Here is a 27,191-nt window from a genome sequence, read left to right on the forward strand (position 1 = left end):
GCCATGAGACTGTGGCATCCTCTCACCCTCAAGCTGAGATCTTTTGAGATTTCATTGTTCACCATAAGGAATGGTTGAATTCCTTCCATATCGATGGCGGAGGGATTAAACCCCTCACATTCTCCATTCTTAATTTAGAGCAAATTGTCTCCCACCATACCCTTATTCTTGACTCCTGTGACCACGCTCCTAATGCTCTGGATCTGTTTTTGCACTTCTAGTCTGTTCTGTAAGTACACAATCTTTCCTCCAGTTGGTTCATCTGATTAGGGGTGAAAGAATACTTCCCACGTATTCCCTGCGTGTCGTAGAAGGCGACTAAAAGGGGAGGGAGCGAGGGGCTGGAAATCCTCTCCTTTCGTTTTTTTTTTTATTATTATTATTTTCCAAAAGAAGGAACAGAGAAGGGGGCCACGTGAGGATATTCCCTCAAAGGCCCAGTCCTCTGTTCTTAACGCTGCCTCGCTAACGCGGGAAATGGCGAATAGTTTGAAAGAAAAAAAGAAATATATATATATATATATATATATATATATATATATATATATATATATATATATATAGACATGTAGCAGTATGAAGAAGTTGGGTAGTTTGGAAGGTTTTAAGGTTGGTATTATGAAGGCAAGTTTCCAGATGTTGGGGATTTTGTTGTGTAGCCAGGAGTGATTTAAGATATCTGGGGCAAAGTCTTTTATATGAAAGGATGATGTGCTGTCAACACCTCTTGCTGGAGATTTCTTTAAGGTTTAAACTACATTACAGTTGGAGGCTGGAGTTTAAGCTAAGTGAGCAGTTGATTCTCTCTACAGGTTATACCTCTCTAATCCAGCACTCTGTGGTCTGGCATATCCCATGGTCTGGCACATTTATGAATCTACCACCAGGGAAGTGCTGTCAGCAGCGCTGAGGCACCAAAATCTGTTTACACTGCAACCAAGCTAATTAACAGTCCTGTTAATTTCTTATATTCAGTTTTTTGCTGAAAATGAAAGCCAGAAAAGTTTAAAGTTATATAAAACTTTGATATAGGGTGTTTTGGTCGAGGTGGGGTGCAAAGTGAGAGGGTTAGGGAAAATGATTTGGTAAACAGAGAAGAGGTAGTGAAAGCTTTGCGGAAGATGAAAGCCGGCAAGGCAGCAGGTTTGGATGGTATTGCAGTGGAATTTATTAAAAAAGGGGGTGACTGTATTGTTGACTGGTTGGTAAGGTTATTTAATGTATGTATGACTCATGGTGAGGTGCCTGAGGATTGGCGGAATGCGTGCATAGTGCCATTGTACAAAGGCAAAGGGGATAAGAGTGAGTGCTCAAATTACAGAGGTATAAGTTTGTTGAGTATTCCTGGTAAATTATATGGGAGGGTATTGATTGAAAGGGCGAAGGCATGTACAGAGCATCAGATTGGGGAAGAGCAGTGTGGTTTCAGAAGTGGTAGAGGATGTGTGGATCAGGTGTTTGCTTTGAAGAATGTATGTGAGAAATACTTAGAAAAGCAAATGGATTTGTATGTAGCATTTATGGATCTGGAGAAGGCATATGATAGAGTTGATAGAGATGCTCTGTGGAAGGTATTAAGAATATATGGTGTGGGAGGAAAGTTGTTAGAAGCAGTGAAAAGTTTTTATCGAGGATGTAAGGCATGTGTACGTGTAGGAAGAGAGGAAAGTGATTGGTTCTCAGTGAATGTAGGTTTGCGGCAGGGGTGTGTGATGTCTCCATGGTTGTTTAATTTGTTTATGGATGGGGTTGTTAGGGAGGTGAATGCAAGAGTTTTGGAAAGAGGGGCAAGTATGAAGTCTGTTGGGATGAGAGAGCTTGGGAAGTGAGTCAGTTGTTGTTCGCTGATGATACAGCGCTGGTGGCTGATTCATGTGAGAAACTGCAGAAGCTGGTGACTGAGTTTGGTAAAGTGTGTGGAAGAAGAAAGTTAAGAGTAAATGTGAATAAGAGCAAGGTTATTAGGTACAGTAGGGTTGAGGGTCAAGTCAATTGGGAGGTGAGTTTGAATGGAGAAAAACTGGAGGAAGTGAAGTGTTTTAGATATCTGGGAGTGGATCTGGCAGCGGATGGAACCATGGAAGCGGAAATGGATCATAGGGTGGGGGGAGGGGGTGAAAATCCTGGGAGCCTTGAAGAATGTGTGGAAGTCAAGAACATTATCTCGAAAGCAAAAATGGGTATGTTTGAAGGAATAGTGGTTCCAACAATGTTGTATGGTTGCGAGGCGTGCGCTATGGATAGAGTTGTGCGCAGGAGGATGGATGTGCTGGAAATGAGATGTTTGAGGACAATGTGTGGTGTGAAGTGGTTTGATCGAGTGAGTAACGTAAGGGTAAGAGAGATGTGTGGAAATAAAAAGAGCGTGGTTGAGAGAGCAGAAGAGGGTGTTTTGAAGTGGTTTGGGCACATGGAGAGAATGAGTGAGGAAAGATTGACCAAGAGGATATATGTGTCGGAGGTGGAGGGAACGAGGAGAAGAGGGAGACCAAATTGGAGGTGGAAAGATGGAGTGAAAAAGATTTTGTGTGATCGGGGCCTGAACATGCAGGAGGGTGAAAGGAGGGCAAGAAATAGAGTGTATTGGAGCGATGTGGTATACCGGGGTTGACGTGCTGTCAGTGGATTGAATCAAGGCATGTGAAACGTCTGGGGTAAACCATGGAAAGCTGTGTAGGTATGTATATTTGCGTGTGAGGACGTATGTATATACATGTGTATGGGGGGGTTGGGCCATTTCTTTCGTCTGTTTCCTTGCGCTACCTCGCAAACGCGGGAGACAGCGACAAAGTATAATAAAAAAAGAATAATATATATATGTATGTTTTTTCTTTTCTTTTAAACTATTCGCCATTTCCCGCGTTAGCGAGGTAGCGTTAAGAACAGAGGACTAGGCCTTTTTTGGAATATCCTCACCTGGTCCCCTCTGTTCCTTCTTTTGGAAAATGAAAAAAAAAAAAAACGAGAGGGGAGGATTTCCAGCCCCCCGCTCCCTCCCCTTTTAGTCGCCTTCTACGACACGCAGGGAATACGTGGGAAGTATTCTTAAGCCCCTATCCCCAGGGATAATATATGTATGTATATATATATATATATATATATATATATATATATATATATATATATATATTTTTTTTTTTTTTTTTTTTTTTTTATACTTTGTCGCTGTCTCCCGCGTTTGCGAGGTAGCGCAAGGAAACAGACGAAAGAAATGGCCCAACCCCCCCCCCCATACACATGTACATACACACGTCCACACACGCAAATATACATACCTACACAGCTTTCCATGGTTTACCCCAGACGCTTCACATGCCTTGATTCAATCCACTGACAGCACGTCAAACCCTGTATACCACATCGCTCCAATTCACTCTATTCCTTGCCCTCCTTTCACCCTCCTGCATGTTCAGGCCCCGATCACACAAAATCTTTTTCACTCCATCTTTCCACCTCCAATTTGGTCTCCCTCTTCTCCTCGTTCCCTCCACCTCCGACACATATATCCTCTTGGTCAATCTTTCCTCACTCATTCTCTCCATGTGCCCAAACCATTTCAAAACACCCTCTTCTGCTCTCTCAACCACGCTCTTTTTATTTCCACACATCTCTCTTACCCTTACGTTACTCACTCGATCAAACCACCTCACACCACACATTGTCCTCAAACATCTCATTTCCAGCACATCCATCCTCCTGCGCACAACTCTATCCATAGCCCACGCCTCGCAACCATACAACATTGTTGGAACCACTATTCCTTCAAACATACCCATTTTTGCTTTCCGAGATAATGTTCTCGACTTCCACACATTTTTCAAGGCTCCCAAAATTTTCGCCCCCTCCCCCACCCTATGATCCACTTCCGCTTCCATGGTTCCATGGTATTAAGAATATATGGTGTGGGAGGCAAGTTGTTAGAAGCAGTGAAAAGTTTTTATCGAGGATGTAAGGCATGTGTACGTGTAGGAAGAGAGGAAAGTGATTGGTTCTCAGTGAATGTAGGTTTGCGGCAGGGGTGTGTGATGTCTCCATGGTTGTTTAATTTGTTTATGGATGGGGTTGTTAGGGAGGTAAATGCAAGAGTCCTGGAAAGAGGGGCAAGTATGAAGTCTGTTGTGGATGAGAGAGCTTGGGAAGTGAGTCAGTTGTTGTTCGCTGATGATACAGCGCTGGTGGCTGATTCATGTGAGAAACTGCAGAAGCTGGTGACTGAGTTTGGTAAAGTGTGTGGAAGAAGAAAGTTAAGAGTAAATGTGAATAAGAGCAAGGTTATTAGGTACAGTAGGGTTGAGGGTCAAGTCAATTGGGAGGTGAGTTTGAATGGAGAAAAACTGGAGGAAGTGAAGTGTTTTAGATATCTGGGAGTGGATCTGTCAGCGGATATATATATATATATATATATATATATTATTTTTTTTTATTTTATTTTTTATTATACTTTGTCGCTGTCTCCCACGTTTCCGAGGTAGCGCAAGGAAACAGACGAAAGAAATGCCCCCCCCCCATACACATGTATATACATACGTCCACACACGCAAATATACATACCTACACAGCTTTCCATGGTTTACCCCAGACGCTTCACATGCCCTGCTTCAATCCACTGACAGCACGTCAACCCCGGTATACCACATCGCTCCAATTCACTCTATTCCTTGCCCTCCTTTCACCCTCCTGCATGTTCAGGCCCCGATCACACAAAATCTTTTTCACTCCATCTTTCCACCTCCAATTTGGTCTCCCTCTTCTCCTTGTTCCCTCCACCTCCGACACATATATCCTCTTGGTCAATCTTTCCTCACTCATCCTCTCCATGTGCCCAAACCACTTCAAAACACCCTCTTCTGCTCTCTCAACCACGCTCTTTTTATTTCCACACATCTCTCTTACCCTTACGTTACTCACTCGATCAAACCACCTCACACCACACACTGTCCTCAAACATCTCATTTCCAGCACATCCATCCTCCTGCGCACAACTCTATCCATAGCCCACGCCTCGCAACCATACAACATTGTTGGAACCACTATTCCTTCAAACATACCCATTTTTGCTTTCCGAGATAATGTTCTCGACTTCCACACATTCTTCAAGGCCCCCAGGATTTTCGCCCCCTGCCCCACCCTATGATCCACTTCCGCTTCCATGGTTCCATCTGCTGCCAGATCCACTCCCAGATATCTAAAACACTTCACTTCCTCCAGTTTTTCTCCATTCAAACTCACCTCCCAATTGACTTGACCCTCAACCCTACTGTACCTAATAACCTTGCTCTTATTCACATTTACTCTTAACTTTCTTCTTCCACACACTTTTCCAAACTCAGTCACCAGCTTCTGCAGTTTCTCACATGAATCAGCCACCAGCGCTGTATCATCAGCGAACAACAACTGACTCACTTCCCAAGCTCTCTCATCCCCAGCAGACTTCATACTTGCCCCTCTTTCCAAAACTCTTGCATTTACCTCCCTAACAACCCCATCCATAAACAAATTAAACAACCATGGAGACATCACACACCCCTGCCGCAAACCTACATTCACTGAGAACCAATTACTTTCCTCTCTTCCTACACGTACACATGCCTTACATCCTCGATAAAAACTTTTCACTGCTTCTAACAACTTTCCTCCCACACCATATATTCTTAATACCTTCCACAGAGCATCTCCATCAACTCTATCATATGCCTTCTCCAGATCCATAAATGCTACATACAAATCCATTTGCTTTTCTAAGTATTTCTCACATACATTCTTCAAAGCAAACACCTGATCCACACATATATTTTGAAGGTTTGTTGAATGTGTTTGATGATAGAGTGGCAGATATAGGGTGTTTTGGTCGAGGTGGTGTGCAAAGTGAGAGGGTTAGGGAAAATGATTTGGTAAACAGAGAAGAGGTAGTAAAAGCTTTGCGGAAGATGAGAGCCAGGAAGGCAGCAGGTTTGGATGGTATTGCAGTGGAATTTATTAAAAAAGGGGGTGACTGTATTATTGACTGGTTGGTAAGGTTATTTGATGTATGTATGACTCATGGTGAGGTGCCTGAAGATTGGCGGAATGTGTGCATAGTGCCATTGTACAAAGGCAAAGGGGATAAGAATGAGTGCTCAAATTACAGAGGTATAAGTTTGTTGAGTATTCCTGGTAAATAATATGGGAGGGTATTGATTGAGAGGGTGAAGGCATGTACAGAGCATCAGATTGGGGAAGAGCAGTGTGGTTTCAGAAGTGGTAGAGGATGTGTGGATCAGGTGTTTGCTTTGAAGAATGTATGTGAGAAATACTTAGTAAAGCAAATGGATTTGTATGTAGCATTTATGGATCTGGAGAAGGCATATGATAGAGTTGATAGAGATGCTCTGTGGAAGGTATTAAGAATATATGGTGTGGGAGGCAAGTTGTTAGAAGCAGTGAAAAGTTTTTATCGAGGATGTAAGGCATGTGTAGGTGTAGGAAGAGAGGAAAGTGATTGGTTGTCAGTGAATGTAGGTTTGCGGCAGGGGTGTGTGATGTCGCCATGGTTGTTTAATTTGTTTATGGATGGGGTTGTTAGGGAGGTGAATGCAAGATTTTGGAAAGAGGGGCAAGTATGAAGTCTGTTGGGGATAAGAGAGCTTGGGAAGTCAGTTGTTGTTCGCTGATGATACAGCGCTGGTGGCTGATTCATGTGAGAAACTGCAGAAGCTGGTGACTGAGTTTTGTAAAGTGTGTGAAAGAAGAAAGTTAAGAGTAAATGTGAATAAGAGCAAGGTAATTAGGTACAGTAGGGTTGAGGGTCAAGTCAATTGGGAGGTAAGTTTCAATGGAGAAAAACTGGAGGAAGTAAAGTGTTTTAGATATCTGGGAGTGGATCTGGCAGCGGATGGAACCATGGAAGCGGAAATGGATCATAGGGTGGGGGGAGGGGGTGAAAATCCTGGGAGCCTTGAAGAATGTGTGGAAGTCGAGAACATTATCTCGAAAGCAAAAATGGGTATGTTTGAAGGAATAGTGGTTCCAACAATGTTGTATGGTTGCAAGGCGTGGGCTATGGATAGAGTTGTGCGCAGGAGGGTGGATGTGCTGGAAATGAGATGTTTGAGGACAATGTGTGGTGTGAGTTGGTTTGATCGAGTAAGTAACGTAAGGGTAAGAGAGATATGTGGAAATAAAAAGAGCATGGTTGAGAGAGCAGAAGAGTGTGTTTTGAAATGGTTTGGGCACATGGAGAGAATGAGTGAGGAAAGATTGACCAAGAGGATATATGTGTCGGAGGTGGAGGGAACGAGGAGAAGTGGGAGACCAAATTGGAGGTGGAAAGATGGAGTGAAAAAGATTTTGTGTGATTGGGGCCTGAACATGCAGGAGGGTGAAAGGAGGGCAAGGAATAGTGTGAATTGGATCAATGTGGTATACCGGGGTTGACGTGCTGTCAGTGGATTGAATGAGGACATGTGAAGCGTCTGGGGTAAACCATGGAAAGCTGTGTAGGTATTGTATATTTGCGTGTGTGGACGTATGTATATACATGTGTATGGGGGTGGATTGGGCCATTTCTTTCGTCTGTTTCCTTGCGCTACCTCGCAAACGTGGGAGACAGCGACAAAGCAAAAAAAAAAAAATGTATGTGTGTGTGTGTGTATGTGTGCGTGTGTGTGTGTATGTGTGTGTATGTGTATATATATATGTATATTATCCCTGGGGATAGGGGTGAAAGAATACTTCCCACGCATTCCTCGCGTGTCGTAGAAAGCGACTAGAGGGGACGGGAGCGGGGGGCCAGAAATCCTCCCCTCCTTGTATTTTTTTAACTTTCTATAATGGGAAACAGAAGAAGGAGTCACGCGGGGAGTGCTCATCCTCCTCGAAGGCTCAGATTGGGGTGCCTAAATGTGTGTGGATGTAACCAAGATGTGAAAAAAGGAGAGATAGGTAGTATGTTTGAGGAAAGGAACCTGGATGTTTTGGCTCTGAGTGAAACGAAGCTCAAGGGTAAAGGGGAAGAGTGGTTTGGGAATGTCTTGGGAGTAAAGTCAGGGGTTAGTGAGAGGACAAGAGCAAGGGAAGGAGTAGCAGTACTCCTGAAACAGGAGTTGTGGGAGTATGTGATAGAATGTAAGAAAGTAAATTCTCGATTAATATGGGTAAAACTGAAAGTTGATGGAGAGAGATGGGTGATTATTGGTGCATATGCACCTGGGCATGAGAAGAAAGATCATGAGAGGCAAGTGTTTTGGGAGCAGCTGAATGAGTGTGTTAGTGGTTTTGATGCAAAAGACCGGGTTATAGTGTTGGGTGATTTGAATGCAAAGGTGAGTTATGTGGCAGTTGAGGGAATAATTGGTATACATGGGGTGTTCAGTGTTGTAAATGGAAATGGTGAAGAGCTTGTAGATTTATGTGCTGAAAAAGGACTGATGATTGGGAATACCTGGTTTAAAAAGCAAGATATACATAAGTATACTTATGTAAGTAGGAGAGATGGCCAGAGAGCGTTATTGGATTACGTGTTAATTGACAGGCGCGCGAAAGAGAGACTTTTGGATGTTAATGTGCTGAGAGGTGCAACTGGAGGGATGTCTGATCATTATCTTGTGGCGGCTAAGGTGAAGATTTGTATGGGTTTCCATAAAAGAAGAGTGAATGTTGGGGTGAAGAGGGTGGTGAGAGTAAGTGAGCTTGGGAAGGAGACTTGTGTGAGGAAGTACCAGGAGAGACTGAGTACAGAATGGAAAAAGGTGAGAACAATGGAAGTAAGGGGAGTGGGGGAGGAATGGGATGTATTTAGGGAATCAGTGATGGATTGCGCAAAAGATGCTTGTGGCATGAGAAGAGTGGGAGGTGGGTTGATTAGAAAGGGTAGTGAGTGGTGGGATGAAGAAGTAAGAGTATTAGTGAAAGAGAAGAGAGAGGCATTTGGACGATTTTTGCAGGGAAAAAATGAAATTGATTGGGAGACGTATAAAAGAAAGAGACAGGAGGTCAAGAGAAAGGTGCAAGAGGTGAAAAAAAGGGCAAATGAGATTTGGGGTGAGAGAGTATCATTAAATTTTAGGGAGAATAAAAAGATGTTCTGGAAGGAGGTAAATAAAGTGCGTAAGACAAGGGAGCAAATGGGAACTTCAGTGAAGGGCGCAAATGGGGAGGTGATAACAAGTAGTGGTGATGTGAGAAGGAGATGGAGTGAGTATTTTGAAGGTTTGTTGAATGTGTTTGATGATAGAGTGGCAGATATAGGGTGTTTTGGTCGAGGTGGTGTGCAAAGTGCGAGGGTTAGGGAAAATGATTTGGTAAACAGAGAAGAGGTAGTGAAAGCTTTGCGGAAGATGAAAGCCGGCAAGGCAGCAGGTTTGGATGGTATTGCAGTGGAATTTATTAAAAAAGGGGGTGACTGTATTGTTGACTGGTTGGTAAGGTTATTTAATGTATGTATGACTCATGGTGAGGTGCCTGAGGATCGGCGGAATGCGTGCATAGTGCCATTGTACAAAGGCAAAAGGGATAAGAGTGAGTGCTCAAATTACAGAGGTATAAGTTTGTTGAGTATTCCTGGCAAATTGTATGGGAGGGTATTGATTGAGAGGGTGAAGGCATGTACAGAGCATCAGATTGGGGAAGAGCAGTGTGGTTTCAGAAGTGGTAGAGGATGTGTGGATCAGGTGTTTGCTTTGAAGAATGTATGTGAGAAATACTTAGAAAAGCAAATGGATTTGTATGTAGCATTTATGGATCTGGAGAAGGCATATGATAGAGTTGATAGAGATGCTCTGTTGAAGGTATTAAGAATATATGGTGTGGGAGGCAAGTTGTTAGAAGCAGTGAAAAGTTTTTATCGAGGATGTAAGGCATGTGTACGTGTAGGAAGAGAGGAAAGTGATTGGTTGTCAGTGAATGTAGGTTTGCGGCACGGGTGTGTGATGTCTCCATAGTTGTTTAATATGTTTATGGATGGGGTTGTTAGGGAGGTGAATGCAAGAGTTTTGGAAAGAGGGGCAAGGATGAAGTCGGTTGTGGATGAGAGAGCTTGGGAAGTGAGTCAGTTGTTGTTTGCTGATGATACAGTGCTGGTGGCTGATTCATGTGAGAAACTGCAGAAGCTGGTGACTGAGTTTGGTAAAGTGTGTGAAAGAAGAAAGTTAAGAGTAAATGTGAATAAGAGCAAGGTTATTAGGTACAGTAGGGTTGAGGGTCAAGTCAATTGGGAGGTGAGTTTGAATGGAGAAAAACTGGAGGAAGTGAAGTGTTTTAGATATCTGGGAGTGGATCTGGCAGCGGATGGAAACACGGAAGCGGAAGTGGATCATAGGGTGGGGGAGGGGGCGAAAATTCTGGGAGCCTTGAAGAATGTGTGGAAGTCGAGAACATTATCTCGGAAAGCAAAAATGGGTATGTTTGAAGGAATAGTGGTTCCAACAATGTTGTATGGTTGCGAGGCGTGGACTATGGATAGAGTTGTGCGCAGGAGGATGGATGTGCTGGAAATGAGATATTTGAGGACAATGTGTGGTGTGAGGTGGTTTGATCGAGTGAGTAACGTAAGGGTAAGAGAGATGTGTGGAAATAAAAAGAGCGTGGTTGAGAGAGCAGAAGAGGGTGTGGGTGTTTTGAAATGGTTTGGTCACATGGAGAGAATGAGTGAGGAAAGATTGACCAAGAGGATATATGTGTCGGAGGTGGAGGGAACGAGGGGAAGAGGGAGACCAAATTGGAGGTGGAAAGATGGAGTGAAAAAGATTTTGTGTGATCGGGGCCTGAACATGCAGGAGGGTGAAAGGAGGGCAAGGAATAGAGTGAATTGGAGCGATGTGGTATACCGGGGTTGACGTGCTGTCAGTGGATTGAATCAAGGCATGTGAAGCGTCTGGGGTAAACCATGGAAAGCTGTGTAGGTATGTATATTTGCGTGTGTGGACGTATGTATATACATGTGTATGGGGGTGGGTTGGGCCATTTCTTTCGTCTGTTTCCTTGCGCTACCTCGGAAACGTGGGAGACAGCGTCAAAGCAAAAAAAAAAATATATATATATATGGATTGCGCAAAAGATGCTTGTGGCATGAGAAGAGTGGGAGGTGGGTTGATTAGAAAGGGTAGTGAGTGGTGGGATGAAGAAGTAAGAGTATTAGTGAAAGAGAAGAGAGAGGCATTTGGACGATTTTTGCAGGGAAAAAAATGCAATTGAGTGGGAGATGTATAAAAGAAAGAGACAGGAGGTCAAGAGAAAGGTGCAAGAGGTGAAAAAAAGGGCAAATGAGAGTTGGGGTGAGAGAGTATCATTAAATTTTAGGGAGAATAAAAAGATGTTCTGGAAGGAGGTAAATAAAGTGCGTAAGACAAGGGAGCAAATGGGAACTTCGGTGAAGGGCGCAAGTGGGGAGGTGATAACAAGTAGTGGTGATGTGAGAAGGAGATGGAGTGAGTATTTTGAAGGTTTGTTGAATGTGTGTGATGATAGAGTGGCAGATATAGGGTGTTTTGGTCGAGGTGGTGTGCAAAGTGAGAGGGTTAGGGAAAATGATTTGGTAAAAAGAGAAGAGGTAGTGAAAGCTTTGCGGAAGATGAAAGCCGGCAAGGCAGCAGGTTTGGATGGTATTGCAGTGGAATTTATTAAAAAAGGGGGTGACTGTATTGTTGACTGGTTGGTAAGGTTATTTAATGTATGTATGACTCATGGTGAGGTGCCTGAGGATTGGCGGAATGCGTGCATAGTGCCATTGTACAAAGGCAAAGGGGATAAGAGTGAGTGCTCAAATTACAGAGGTATAAGTTTGTTGAGTATTCCTGGTAAATTATATGGGAGGGTATTGATTGAGAGGGTGAAGGCATGTACAGAGCATCAGATTGGGGAAGAGCAGTGTGGTTTCAGAAGTGGTAGAGGATGTGTGGATCAGGTGTTTGCTTTGAAGAATGTATGTGAGAAATACTTAGAAAAGCAAATGGATTTGTATGTAGCATTTATGGATCTGGAGAAGGCATATGATAGAGTTGATAGAGATGCTCTGTGGAAGGTATTAAGAATATATGGTGTGGGAGGAAAGTTGTTTGAAGCAGTGAAAAGTTTTTATCGAGGATGTAAGGCATGTGTACGTGTAGGAAGAGAGGAAAGTGATTGGTTCTCAGTGAATGTAGGTTTGCGGCAGGGGTGTGTGATGTCTCCATGGTTGTTTAATTTGTTTATGGATGGGGTTGTTAGGGAGGTAAATGCAAGAGTTTTGGAAAGAGGGGCAAGTATGAAGTCTGTTGGGGATGAGAGAGCTTGGGAAGTGAGTCAGTTGTTGTTCGCTGATGATACAGCGCTGGTGGCTGATTCATGTGAGAAACTGCAGAAGCTGGTGACTGAGTTTGGAAAAGTGTGTGGAAGAAGAAAGTTAAGAGTAAATGTGAATAAGAGCAAGGTTATTAGGTACAGTAGGGTTGAGGGTCAAGTCAATTGGGAGGTGAGTTTGAATGGAGAAAAACTGGAGGAAGTGAAGTGTTTTAGATATCTGGGAATGGATCTGGCAGCGGATGGAACCATGGAAGCGGAAGTGGATCATAGGGTGGGGGAGGGGGCGAAAATCCTGGGGGCCTTGAAGAATGTGTGGAAGTCGAGAACATTATCTCGGAAAGCAAAAATGGATATGTTTGAAGGAATAGTGGTTCCAACAATGTTGTATGGTTGCGAGGCGTGGGCTATGGATAGAGTTGTGCGCAGGAGGATGGATGTGCTGGAAATGAGATGTTTGAGGACAATGTGTGGTGTGAGGTGGTTTGATCGAGTGAGTAACGTAAGGGTAAGAGAGATGTGTGGAAATAAAAAGAGCGTGGTTGAGAGAGCAGAAGAGGGTGTTTTGAAGTGGTTTGGGCACATAGAGAGGATGAGTGAGGAAAGATTGACCAAGAGGATATATGTGTTGGAGGTGGAGGGAACAAGGAGAAGAGGGAGACCAAATTGGAGGTGGAAAGATGGAGTGAAAAAGATTTTGTGTGATCGGGGCCTGAACATGCAGGAGGGTGAAAGGAGCGCAAGGAATAGAGTGAATTGGAGCGATGTGGTATACCGGGGTTGACGTGCTGTCAGTGGATTGAAGCAGGGCATGTGAAACGTCTGGGGTAAACCATTGAAAGCTGTGTAGGTATGTATATTTGCGTGTGTGGACGTATGTATATACATGTGTATGGGGGGGTTGGGCCATTTCTTTCGTCTGCTTCCTTGCACTACCTCGCAAACGCGGGAGACAGCGACAAAGTATAATAAAAAAAAAAAAAATATATATATATATATATATATATATATATATATATATATATATATATATATATATATGTCTATGTGTGTATATATATCAGTGTACGTTGAGATGTATAGGTATGTATATTTGCGTGTGTAGACGTGTATGTATATAAATGTTTATGTGGGTGGGTTGGGCCAATCTTTCGTCTGTTTCCTTGTGCTACCTCACAAACGCGGGAGACAGCAACCAAGTATAGTAAAATAAATAATAAATAAATAAAATATATACACACTTGTACATGTTCATGCTGCCTTCATCCATTACCTTTGCCACCACACCACACGTGGAGAGTGCCTGACTTGATGACCTGGACAGGTGAGTGAAGCCCAAGCTGAGATAACGGAGGCTCCAACCCTCTTCTCTGTTGTCCTACAACATAGAATATCACCTATGCCATAACACACAAATACATACACACATATATGACATGGGGCACACACACACATTTTCATAACAGTATACACATGTATGCATACTCAGGCATATACATATATACTCATGTACATAATTCATACTTTCCGCCTTTATTCATTCCTGTCGCCATCCCGCCTCACGTGAAATGACAACCCCCTCCCCCGCACGTGAGGTAGTGCTAGGAAAAGACAACAAAGGCCACATTCGTTCACACTCAGTCTCTAGCTGTAATGTATAATGCACCAAAACCACAGCTCCCTTTCCACTTCCACATCCAGGCTCCCAAGACTTTCCATGATTTACCCCAGACGCTTCACATGCCCTGGTTCAATCCATCAACAGCTTGTCTACCCTGGTATACCACATCATTCCAATTCACTTTCTTCGTTACACACCTTTCACCCTCCTGTATGTTCAGGTCCCGATCACTCAAAATCTTTTCACTCCATCCTTTTACCTCCAATTAGGTCTCCCAGTTCTCATTCCCTCCACTTCTGACAAATATATCCTCTTTGTCCATCTTTCCTCGCTCATTCTCTCCATGTGCCCAATTGATTACAATACACCCTCTTATGTTCTCTCATCCACACTCTTTTTATTACCACACATCTCTCTTACCCTTTCATTACTTTCTCAATCAAACCACCTCTCACCACATATTGTCCTCAAACAGCTCATTTCCCATCCACCCTCCTCCACACAACCTTATCTATAGCGTACGCTTCACAACTATATAACATTGTTGGAACCACTATTCCTTCAAACATACCCATTTTTGCTCCAAGATAACGTTCTTGCCCTACACATGTTCTTCAGTGCTCCCAGAACCTTCCCTCCCTCCACCACCCTGTGACTCATTTCCACTTTTATGGTTCTGTTTGCTAATAAATCCACTCCCAGATATCTAAACCACTTCATTTCCTCCAGATTTTCTCCATTTAAACTTTCCTCCCAATTGACTTGTCCCTCAACCCTACTGAACCTAATAGCCATGCTCTTATTCACATTTACTCTCAGTTTTCTTCTTTCACACACTTTACTAAACTCAGTCACCAGCTTCTTCAGTTTCTCACCCGAATCAGCCACCAACACTGTATCATAAGAAAACAACAACTAACTCACTTCCCAAGCTCTCTCATCCACAACAGACTGCATACTTGCCCCTCTCTCCAGAACTCTTGCATTCACCTCCCTAACAACCCCATTCATAAACAGATGAAACAACCATGGAGACATCACGCACCCCTGCCGCAAACCAACATTCATTGGGAACCAATCACTTTCCTCTCTTTCTGCTCGTACACTTGCCTTACATCCTCGATAAAAGCTTGTCACCTCTTACCTCCCACACCATATACTCTTAATGCCTTCCACAGAGCATCTCTATCATATGCCTTCTCAAGGTCCATCAATGCTACATTCAAGTCCATCTGTATTTCTAAGTATTTCTCACATACATTCTTCAAAGCAAATGCCTGATCCACACATCCTCTACCACTTCTAAAACCACACTGCTCTGCCCCACCCAGTCTGATGCTCTGTACATGCCTTTACCCTCTTTATCAATACCCTCCCATATAATTTCCCAGGAATACTCAACAAACTTACACCTTTGTAATTTGAGCACTCACTTTTATCCCCTTTGCCTTTGTATAATGGCACTATGCATGCAGTCCGCCAATCCTCAGGCACTTCACCATGAACTATACATACACTGAATATCCTTGCTAGCCAGTCAACAATAGTCATCCCCTTTTTTGATAAATTCCACTGGAATTCCATCCAAACCCGCTGCCTTTCTGGCTTTCATCTTCCTCAATGATTTCACTACCTCTTCTCAGTTTACCAAACCATTCTTCTAGACCCTCTCACTTCATACACCACCTCGACCAAAACACCCTGTATTTGCCACTCTATCATCAAACACATTCAACAAATCTTCAAAATACATATTAACATATACGTACATATACATACACACATATACACTTGTACATATTCATACTTGTTTGCCTTCATCTGTTCCTGGCACTGTCCTACCCCATTGGAAGTAGCACAACTACCCCTTGCTGGAGTGAGGTAGCGCCAGGAAAACAGACAAAAAAGGCCACATTTGCTCACATTCGGTCTCTGTTATGTGTAGTGCATTGAAATCACAGCTCCCTCTCCACATCCAGGCCCCACAGACCTTTCCATGGTTTACCCCTGAAGTTTCTTATGCCCTGGTTTAGTCCATTGACAGCCCATCGACTTCAGTATACCACATCTCTGTTCCTTGCAGACCTGAGAATTGGATATGACAGCATATTTAGTTATCGATCTTCTCTCATGTGTTCTTTCATTTTCTCAGTATTATTCTAAAGTTAGGTGGGTGCTCAAACACCAGTTGTCCTTAGTCCATCTTTTATTACATTCAAGGTTTTGCCTTCTCAGAGGCATGATCAGGAATCTACCTAAAAGAGAAAAACTGCTTCACAAAGCTTGCATAAGAAAAGTAAAAAAAAAAATATAAAAACTCTTTGAAAACACGGTACATAGCATGTAAAAGTAAGGAAAACACTAAACAAATTAACAGTATCTTGAAGGGTAGTACAATCAAAATGTAATTTATGGAAACGAATAGAAAACTTACAGTCGAGGAAAAACACAGAGGAACAGTATTACACGAAAGTCCATCACTAAAAAGGGCCTACCTAGATCGTTATTGTCTGGCTGTGAAGCTGAGGTCAGGTTGGGCTCGTCGGATTCTCTCAGACCTTCGTATTGTTGGACTGTGGTGGGTCAGTAGCGTGTTCCATCCATCTACGTCCTGTTGGCAGGCCATCAAAAAAGCTGTGTGGTGGTGGTCATGTTTGTTTGGATGTTGATGACAAGTGCTTTCTGTCTAATATGAATGCTTTCTATGCAACTAATGATTTTGGTGATATTCACTATAATCTCTCTCGTTAGTCTTGTTCCATACTTTTGTTGATGATGATTGATTCCACCTTCTTGTAGGTGGAGAGAGAGGTGGTGGCTCAGGATGCACATTGTATGTCCAATGTAGTTTATGTGTGGCTGACAGTCCCCAATATTGCATCGATACTCATATACCACATCTGTACGATTCATACTTCCAGAGCAACCTACCATATTGTTATTCATGGTGAGCAAGTATGTTTTTGGATTGTTGTAGTTTATTATCAGACTGATATCCTTGTCTTCATCAATCACTTTGCAGTTTCTGTTCACAATATCTCGCACAACAGTATTTCAGTATCCATTGTTAATAACATATCCATTGTTAATTAACATTTGCTGGACACGTTGAAGTTCTTGGTGTACAAGTTGCCAGGTTGAGCACACCTTGATCGCTTTCTTCATGTATGCATGAGTAGCACTTTGCCTCATGGATAATATGCTCGTAGCAATTATGGGCAGTGATAAAAGATAAATAGGAGCCAGAGAAAGGAGAGTTTTCCAAGCTCAATATTCCCCATCCCTTGTTTGAATGGCCTCTGAACAGGAATGGTTGAACCATGGATTGGTTGAAGAGGTCGTCTTAGAGGAAGAGGGGATAAATGCTTCAATTCCTGCAAGAATAATCTTTGCTTTGCCTTTAGTGGAGACAGAAGCATCACCACCTAAGAGACAATGATTTACCGAAGGAAAGTCAGAAAAGAAGTTACATAAGTTATTCCAGTCATCTTTGTTGAGGTGCCAGTATTTACAATTAGAAGGGGCTTTTGGAGGGGGAGGTGCTCTTAGAATAGATACATTTATGAGAGTGTAGTCAGATGAACCTAATGGGAGTGAGATTGTTTATGTACAACAGGGTGGACTAGAGGTGAAAAACAAATCCAGGATATTAGGAGAGTGTTCACAGCTGTCAGGAATATGGGTAAGCTGGGATATAATTTGCTCTAAATAATTGAAAATGATAACTTATGAGCTTCAATCCCTCCATTCCCTATGTGTGAACATTGAAATCCCTGAGATAGAGGATCTCGGCTTGCAGGTGAGATGTCATAGCATTATGGTAGGAGTTTGAATAGTCGAAGAAGGATGTATGATTTGTGGAATTAGGAGAGCAGTAGGTGAAACAGAAGAAAAGTATGGAAGTTGGAAGACAGACCTTGAGCCACATATCACCAAAGTTTGGAGACTGAAGGTCCTCGAGGCATGCCACAGATGTGTTGATGTTAGAGTAATTGCAAACACTACCTTTGAATCAGAATCATGAGTGGATGTTGTAGTTAGATATGAAAAAGGGACATGAGAATATCATTAGATAGCTGCATCTCAGACAGAAGTAAAATATTAGGAGAGGTACTAGACAGATGGAGTTCAACTGAAGATAGGTTACGAGAGAGACCATGAATGTTGGTATAGTGAATAGAAAAAGAGGAAGGTCTAACAGAGAGAGAAAGGTCTTGGGAGGTGCTAGAACTACTACTGCCAGAGCCCTCCCTCTCATTGGCAGTAGAGTCAGACAGAAACCTGGAGATTCTTAGCACCCCATGATGCCAGGGAGAAGGGGCCATGGATTTGACGGACTCTGTCATGATAATGCTTATAAAGTGTTTGATGGCAGCAGGTAGTGATGAAGTGAGGAGATGGAGTGAATATTTCCAAGGATTGTTAATTACGTTTGATGATAGAGTATCAGATGTAGGTTGTATTGGTTGAGGTGGTGCACGAAGTGAGAGAGTCATGGAGAATGGTTTGGTGAAGAGAGAAGAGGTGGTAAAAGCCTTGCATACGATGAGATGCGGCAAGGAGGCTAGTGTCAGTAGCACTGCAGTCGAATTTATTAAGAAAGGGGGTGACTGTATTGTTGATTGGTTAAAGGGGGTGACTGTATTGTTGATTGGTTGTTTAGGATATTCAGTGTATGTATGGATCATGGTGAGGTGACTGAGGATTGGTGGAATGCATTTATAGTGCCATTGTAGAATGGAAAAGGGGATAAAGGTGAGTGTTGAGACTACGGACAGAGGTATAAGTTTTTTGCACATACCTGGTAAGTTGTTTGAAAGGGTATTGATTAAGAGGGTGAAGGCATGTACAGAGCATCATATTGGGAGGAGCAGTGTGGCTTCAGAAGTGTTAGAGGATGTGTGGATCAGGTGTTTGCTTTAAAGAATGTGTATGAGAAATACCTAGAAAAGTAAGTAGATATGTATATAGCATTTATGGATCTGGAGAAGGCACATGATATGGTGGATAGAGATGCTTTGTGGAAGGTCTTGAGAATATATGGTATAGAGGGTAAGCTGCTAGGAGCAGTGAGAAGTTTTATCAAGGGTGTAACGCATGTGTATGAGTAGGGAGAGAGGAGAGGATGGTTCCAAGTGAAGATTATCTTGTGGCAAGGTTATTTTATGCCACCATGGTTGTTTAATTTGTTTTTGGATGTGATGGTGAAGGAGGTAAATGTAAGACTCTTGGAGAGAGAGTCACGTATGCAGTCTGGGTGAGATGAAAGGGCCTGAAAAGTGAGTCGGTTGTTGTTTGCTGATGGTACAGCACTAATGGTTGATTCAAGTGAGAGACTGGAGAAGTTGGTGACTGACTTTGAAAGAGTGTGTGAAAGGAGAAAGTTGAGAGTGAATGTGGATCAAAGCAAGGTAATTAGGTTCAGCAAGGTTGAGGGACAAATTAGTTGGGATGTAAGTTTGAATGGAGATAAATTGGAGGAAATGAAGTGTTTTGGTTATATGGGAGTGGACATGGCAGCAAATGGAATCATGAAAGCAGAAGTGAGTCATAAGGTGGGGGAGGGGGCAAAGGTTGTTGGAGGGATGAAGGATGTGCAGGAAGTGAGAATGTTATTCGGGAGGCTAAAAATGGCTTTTTGAAGGAATAGTATTTCCAACAATATTATAATGTTGTGAGACATGGGCTATAGATAGGGTTGTGCAAAGGAGGTTGGAATGTTGCAAATGAAATGTGTGGTGGTTTGATTGAGTAAGTAATGAAAGGGTAAGAGAAACGCGTGGTAATAAAAAGAGTGTGGTTGAGACAGCAGAAGCTGTGTTGATATGGTTAGGACATATGGAGAGAATGAGTAAGGAAAGGTTGACTGAAAGGATATATGTGTCACAACTAGAGGGAACATGTTAGGAGAGCAGGGAAACCAAATTGGAGATGAAAGGATGGAGTGAAAAATGAGTAAGATTTTGAGTAATTGTGGTTAGAACAAGCTAGAGGGGGGAAAACTGTGCCCAGAATAGGTTGAACTGGAATGATGTGTCATACTAGGGTGAATGTCAGTGTCAGTGGACTGAACTAGGGCATGTGGAACATATGGGGAAATTATGGAAAGGTGTGTGGGGCCTGGATGTGGATGGGGAGCTGTGGTTTTGGTGCATTACATATGACAGGTCAAGAATGGATGTGAGTGGATGTGGCCTTTCTTTGTCTGCTTCCTTCCGATACCTTGTTAACGCAGGGGATAGCAATCAGGTGCAGGGGAGAAAAAAGAGAATTTGTATTTTATGATTTTTTTCTTTTATTTCTTGCATTTATGCTGTATTCTGTGGGGTGGGATGGATGGTGGATTCTTTTGGAAAAGTGACAATGACAGTATCTGGTGAGAGATAAGGTTTTCCCTCTTTAACCATGGTTTATATTCCCTAATATATACTTTAGTTTGAATTATGATAATGACTATGTATTGTCTTTATTGTAAATACAAAAATTTTGATATTGAGTACAATATTATTCTTTGTATTTAGATTTAATCAAAATATGGCTAATACTCTGAATTTAAAAACTGATACTTATGATCAGATATCAAATCTTCCTCATCAGTCAAATTTCAGTTTTTGAGGTTTTTGCTAAAAGCATTCTCAGCCTTATGCTTTGTGTAATTACCTATTTGTATTTGTATGGGGAGGAAGTTTACACTTGTTGGGCCCCATCACTGTAACATTCTCTCATATCATACAACCTTGTAAATTTATGTATGCAGTCTACATAAACCACGTTCTATGTCATTCTTTTCCGTTCATTTGCCACTTTTATACTTTAAAAGTATATCTTTGTGCCACTTTTATACTATAAAAGTATATCTTTACATCGTTATTAACAAGTCTCTTAATTTCTATTATGTCCCCTGGTTGCTCTATCCCTACATCTCTCATAGAACTGTTCACTGTCCACATCCTCTAACTCTTTTGGAAATTTAATTGTGATACTTGAAAGCTATTCTGATATTTGTGCTGTCCCTGCCTTGTGGCTGTGTGGTAGGAGGAATATATAGAAGTAGTAGATAGGATCATTAGACTGGAGCATTAGGTAGAAGTAGCAGATAGGAGTATTAGGTGAGAGCATTAGTTTAGAGTAATAAGTTCGAACATTAGGTGGACACATTGAGTAGGAGCCTCAGAAAATGCTGCACTATAGAGATGCCTTTTGCCACTGGCTTATTAAGGGTGAGGCACTTAAGGCTGAAAAGTGGCAGTGGAGTTCACTGTTTGTAAGGACCCTTTTGCTGTGGCCATCACCTTGAGGTAGTTGCTAAAAGGAAGAGGCCCAGAGATAAAGATAGATAGGGAGCCCGCTGAAAGTTTGTCTTCCCCATTATTTTCTTAATGTGAGACACTGTAACAGTTAAAGTTGATGTCAACTCCAAAGCCCCTCTCACACACACAACCCTGAAGCTTTTTTCCTGCTAGGTAGTAATTATATTTAGGCCAGCTTTTGCTTTGTCCCACCCTCATTACAAATTCATTTGCCTTGGTTAGATTTCATCAACCTTGTCTCTGACCAACTTGAGTCTGTTTATGTCCCTTTTTAAGCTGATGCAATCTTCATCACTTTTCACTTTCCCCATGACCTTTGCATCATCTGCAAACATATTCAGATGGTATTGAATACCTTCAGGTTCATTAACATAGATAAGGAAGAGTAATGGTCTCAGAATTGAACCCATGTGGAAATGGCTACTATAACATGCCTTATTTGTTCCCTCCCATTCAGATAATCTTCCGTCCACTGTGCGAGTTTCTCCCTTACTTCTTCTTGGTGATCCGGTTTCTTAATCATCCTCCCATTTGGTATAGTGTCACATGCTTTCTGGCAAGTCTAGATATGGACAGTCCACTTAGCTTTCCCCCTTTGTACCTCAGAGGCTGTGTCCTCAAACTTAACCCCAGTCTTTGTTATTACCACAATTGCTTCATTTTCTGCAAAAGTTGCAGCTCTCATTGTTTTGCTACTCATTATTTATTTGGGAGAACAAAACTTATTGGAGATTATAACTACAAACATTAGAACACTGTTAAGGAGTTCATACAGTAACCTCTGGCCTACTTTAGCCAAAAAATTGAATAAGACTTAGTTATACAATGATTAAACATTTGACAGAAATTGATTTGAAGGGTCATCAGATGATAATGGGAGAAGTGTAAGGGTAACAGAAGGCTTGTTGGTATATGATATGCATGAATTACTTCTCTCTTATATCATTGTGCTGTATATTTTTTAGTTTTGCCCAAACTTCTCATTTCTTGAAATGGTAAATTCTATCTATATACAGTATTACAAAACATTACTTTTGCATGGATGTTTCTTGTTAAAATAGTTCTTGACCTTTCGCAAGATTGATAGGCTTGTTAGACTTGTTTATAAGTAATGAAGTCCATACTTGAACAGTCTTTATGAATTTATATATTTATTATTTTTCCAGGTGGAGAAGATATTAGCTGAGAATCAGAAGAAATTGCAGGAAGAAAGGCAACAGTTAGATGAAAAGCAAGTGTTAGCAAAAATTCAAAATTTATCCACAAATTTAGCCAGCAAAGGTGAAAAAGGAGAGGAGGAAGTGGAAGTAGAAGAGGATGCTGTTGATAAAAAAGGAAAGTTGAGAAAGGTTGAGTTGTCCACATCAGCTCGAGGAAGAGGGAAGGTTGACAAAATTGAAGAAGAATCAATTGCTTCATTGAAAGGAAGAGGTAGAGGACGAGGACGAGGGAGAGGCAGAGGGAAGGTAGAAGTAGAGAGAGAGAATACCCATGAGATGAAAGGCAGAGGAAGAGGAAGGAAGAGTTCTGAAGAGATAGAATTAAAAGTTGTACATTTGCAAAAAGGAAATAATGAAGGAAGTGGACATGGGGGCTTTAAAGATTATGCAGTAATTAGCAGGGGAAGAGGAAGAGGAAGGGAAAAAGGTCGAATTGTTGATGGCAAGGAGGAGGGTACAAGTATGATGAAGAATTTACTAAATGACAAGAACACTTGTTGTAATGAAGCACAAACAGGTAGGACAGAGTTAAGGATGACATTTTTTTTTATGCTTTTAATCGATTATGCGAAACCTAAAGAGTTTTTTGTTTTATGTGCATTTTTTGTTTCTTAGTCTCTCTGTCCATCTTCAGATTTGCTTGTTATGAAAATCAATGTGTGAATGAAAAATGGGAAGCTTTATCTTATTTTTTATCTTGAAGAATTGTTTTACACATAGTATGTTATCCAGTTCACTGTTGTGTTAGACTTGAAAACACGATTGAGACCACATGACCCAGTTAAAACATTTTAAGGATGTTGCTTGGTTGGTATATTTTCGAAGAGGCTTTTTGCTAGGTATATTATCTGGCACCTAAAACTGTATCTAACTCCCTATTTGGTACTTTACTTTTTATATGCCATATATCCAGAAATATTTGTTTCCAGCCTTCATCTGCCGAACATCCAGCATGGCCATACCCACTTAAATAGCTTTTATCCATTTACCTTGCTAACAGTTTCTTTATCCTATGTGTTTTGATTCCCCCATCTGTAATTTGTAATTAACCCTTTAGTTGCTGCTGTTCCATATACGGTATGATATACATCTGGCAGTTGACTATTAGTGTGCCATATATGGTCTGGGACTTACAGATCCGAGGTATGGTAAGTAGGGGAGTAGTAGGTCAGAAAATGATTAGTGGCTTATTTTATCAGGCAGATCAAATACTGGATCTGACCTACTTTGTAATGCTTTACTCCTCATATGTCATATACCCAGATATATTTGTTACCAGTCTTCATCTGTTGTACATCCTGCATGGCCATACCCACTTAAATGGCTTTCATCCATTGACCTTGCTAACAGTTTCTTTACCCTTTGTGTTTTGATTTCCCCATGCTGTAATTTGTAATTAACCCATTAGTTGCTGCTGTGCCATGTATGGCGGTTGATTGTGAGTGCACCCTATATGGTCAGGGACTTACAAATCCTAGGTATGGTAAGTAGGGGAGTAGTAGGTCAGGAAATGATTAGTGGTAACAAAGGCAACCTATTCACATTCTTTTCCATTTTTAACATGCCAAAGAGGATAGTACATAATTTTTTGTGTGATCAGGACAGCAGATAATCTGCGTAAGCTTCCATAAATGATATATATATATATATTTTTTTTTTGCTTTGTCGCTGTCTCCCGCGTTTGCGAGGTAGCGCAAGGAAACAGACGAAAGAAATGGCCCAACCCCCCCCATACACATGTATATACATATGTCCACACACGCAAATATACATACCCACACAGCTTTCCATGGTTTACCCCAGACGCTTCACATGCCTTGATTCAATCCACTGACAGCACGTCAACCCCGGTATACCACATCGCTCCAATTCACTCTATTCCTTGCCCTCCTTTCACCCTCCTGCATGTTCAGGCCCCGATCACACAAAATCTTTTTCACTCCATCTTTCCACCTCCAATTTGGTCTCCCTCTTCTCCTTGCTCCCTCCACCTCCGACACATATATCCTCTTGGTCAATTTTTCCTCACTCATCCTCTCCATGTGCCCAAACCACTTCAAAACACCCCTCTTCTGCTCTCTCAACCACGCTCTTTTTATTTCCACACATCTCTCTTACCCTTACGTTACTCACTCGATCAAACCACCTCACACCACACATTGTCCTCAAACATCTCATTTCCAGCACATCCATCCTCCTGCGCACAACTCTATCCACAGCCCACGCCTCGCAACCATACAACATTGTTGGAACCACTATTCCTTCAAACATACCCATTTTTGCTTTCCGAGATAACGTTCTTGACTTCCACACATTCTTCAAGGCCCCAGAATTTTCGCCCCCTCCCCCACCCTATGATCCACTTCCGCTTCCATGGTTCCATCCGCTGCCAGATCCACTCCCAGATATCTAAAACACTTCACTTCCTCCAGTTTTTCTCCATTCAAACTCACCTCCCAATTGACTTGACCCTCAACCCTACTGTACCTAATAACCTTGCTCTTATTCACATTTACTCTTAACTTTCTTCTTCCACACACTTTACCAAACTCAGTCACCAGCTTCTGCAGTTTCTCACATGAATCAGCCACCAGCGCTGTATCATCAGCGAACAACAACTGACTCACTTCCCAAGCTCTCTCATCCCCAACAGACTTCATACTTGCCCCTCTTTCCAAAACTCTTGCATTTACCTCCCTAACAACCCCATCCATAAACAAATTAAACAACCATGGAGACATCACACACCCCTGCCGCAAACCTACATTCACTGAGAACCAATCACTTTCCTCTCTTCCTACACGTACACATGCCTTACATCCTCGATAAAAACTTTTCACTGCTTCTAACAACTTGCCTCCCACACCATATATTCTTAATACCTTCCACAGAGCATCTCTATCAACTCTATCATATGCCTTCTCCAGATCCATAAATGCCACATACAAGTCCATTTGCTTTTCTAAGTATTTCTCACATACATTCTTCAAAGCAAACACCTGATCCACACATCCTCTACCACTTCTGAAACCACACTGCTCTTCCCCAATCTGATGCTCTGTACATGCCTTCACCCTCTCAATCAATACCCACCCATATAATTTACCAGGAATACTCAACAAACTTATACCTCTGAAATTTGAGCACTCACTCTTATCCCCTTTGCCTTTGTACAATGGCACTATGCACGCATTCCGCCAATCCTCAGGCACCTCACCATGATTCATACATACATTAAATAACCTTACCAACCAGTCAATAATACAGTGTGTTAGTGTTTTTGATGCACGAGACCGGGTTATAGTGATGGGTGATTTGAATGCAAAGGTGAGTAATGTGGCAGTTGAGGGAATAATTGGTATACATGGGGTGTTCAGTGTTGTAAATGGAAAAGGTGAAGTGCTTGTAGATTTATGTGCTGAAAAAGGACTGGTGATTGGGAATACCTGGTTTAAAAAGCGAGATATACATAAGTATATGTATGTAAGTAGGAGAGATGGCCAGAGAGCGTTATTGGATTACGTGTTAATTGACTGGCGCGCGAAAGAGAGACTTTTGGATGTTAATGTGCTGAGAGGTGCAACTGGAGGGATGTCTTATCATTATCTTGTGGAGGCTAAGGTGAAGATTTGTATGGGTTTTCAGAAAAGAAGAGTGAATGTTGGGGTGAAGAGGGTGGTGAGAGTAAGTGAGCTTGGGAAGGAGACTTGTGTGAAGAAGTACCAGGAGAGACTGAGTACAGAATGGAAAAAGGTGAGAACAATGGAAGTAAGGGGAGTGGGGGAGGAATGGGATGTATTTAGGGAATCAGTGATGGATTGCACAAAAGATGCTTGTGGCATGAGAAGAGTGGGAGGTGGGTTGATTAGAAAGGGTAGTGAGTGGTGGGATGAAGAAGTAAGAGTATTAGTGAAAGAGAAGAGAGAGGCATTTGGACGATTTTTGCAGGGAAAAAATGCAATTGAGTGGGAGATGTATAAAAGAAAGAGACAGGAGGTCAAGAGAAAGGTGCAAGAGTTGAAAAAGAGGGCAAATGAGAGTTGGGGTGAGAGAGTATCATTAAATTTTAGGGAGAATAAAAAGATATTCTGGAAGGAGGTAAATAAAGTGCGTAAGACAAGGGAGCAAATGGGAACTTCAGTGAAGGGCGCAAATGGGGAGGTGATAACAAGTAGTGGTGATGTGAGAAAGAGATGGAGTGAGTATTTTGAAGGTTTGTTGAATGTGTTTGATGATAGAGTGGCAGATATAGGGTGTTTTGGTCGAGGTGGTGTGCAAAGTGAGAGGGTTAGGGAAAATGATTTGGTAAACAGAGAAGAGGTAGTAAAAGCTTTGCGGAAGATGAAAGCCGGCAAGGCAGCAGGTTTAGATGGTATTGCAGTGGAATGTATATATATAGGTATTGAAATTTATATCATTGGAAATTGGAAAAGTTTAACAATTATACTGTGAAATATCTATATATTAAGAAATAAGGAGAGGTAGGTTGTATGGCTGGCTGTGTTGTAGCCTCAGCACTGGGGAACCTTGCTACGCATGCAAGTAAAGTTTTACCATTCTCTTTCTCTCCCTTTTTCTCAACCAGACTACAAATTATTTGTAAGGGATTGAGATGGTTAAGAAGGTGGAACTGCACTGTATGTAGAATTTTACCTAAACCCCATTGAAATTGAGACTACAACATCTGCTGCTGTAAAACTCTTTTGTGTTCATGTTAGAACAAAATTATCCATGTTTCATTTAAACATCGTCTATAGATGCCCAAGTCATCCATCAGATATTAACACT

The 27,191-nt window shown here is 41.9% G+C and overlaps 1 protein-coding gene across 3 annotated transcripts in view; it reads left to right on the forward strand.

Moving 5' to 3' along the window:
* pps (protein partner of snf) overlaps nucleotides 1-27,191 on the forward strand; it is a 424,574-nt gene that overhangs the window by 77,510 nt on the left and 319,873 nt on the right. For all 3 annotated transcript variants that reach the window (XM_071664264.1, XM_071664265.1, XM_071664266.1), the window contains exon 6: nucleotides 22,350-22,920. In XM_071664264.1, the coding sequence (XP_071520365.1) occupies nucleotides 22,350-22,920 (571 nt within the window). The remainder of the gene's footprint in view (nucleotides 1-22,349; nucleotides 22,921-27,191) is intronic.

Source organism: Panulirus ornatus, chromosome 8, assembly GCF_036320965.1.
Source record: "Panulirus ornatus isolate Po-2019 chromosome 8, ASM3632096v1, whole genome shotgun sequence".
NCBI lineage: Eukaryota > Metazoa > Arthropoda > Malacostraca > Decapoda > Palinuridae > Panulirus > Panulirus ornatus.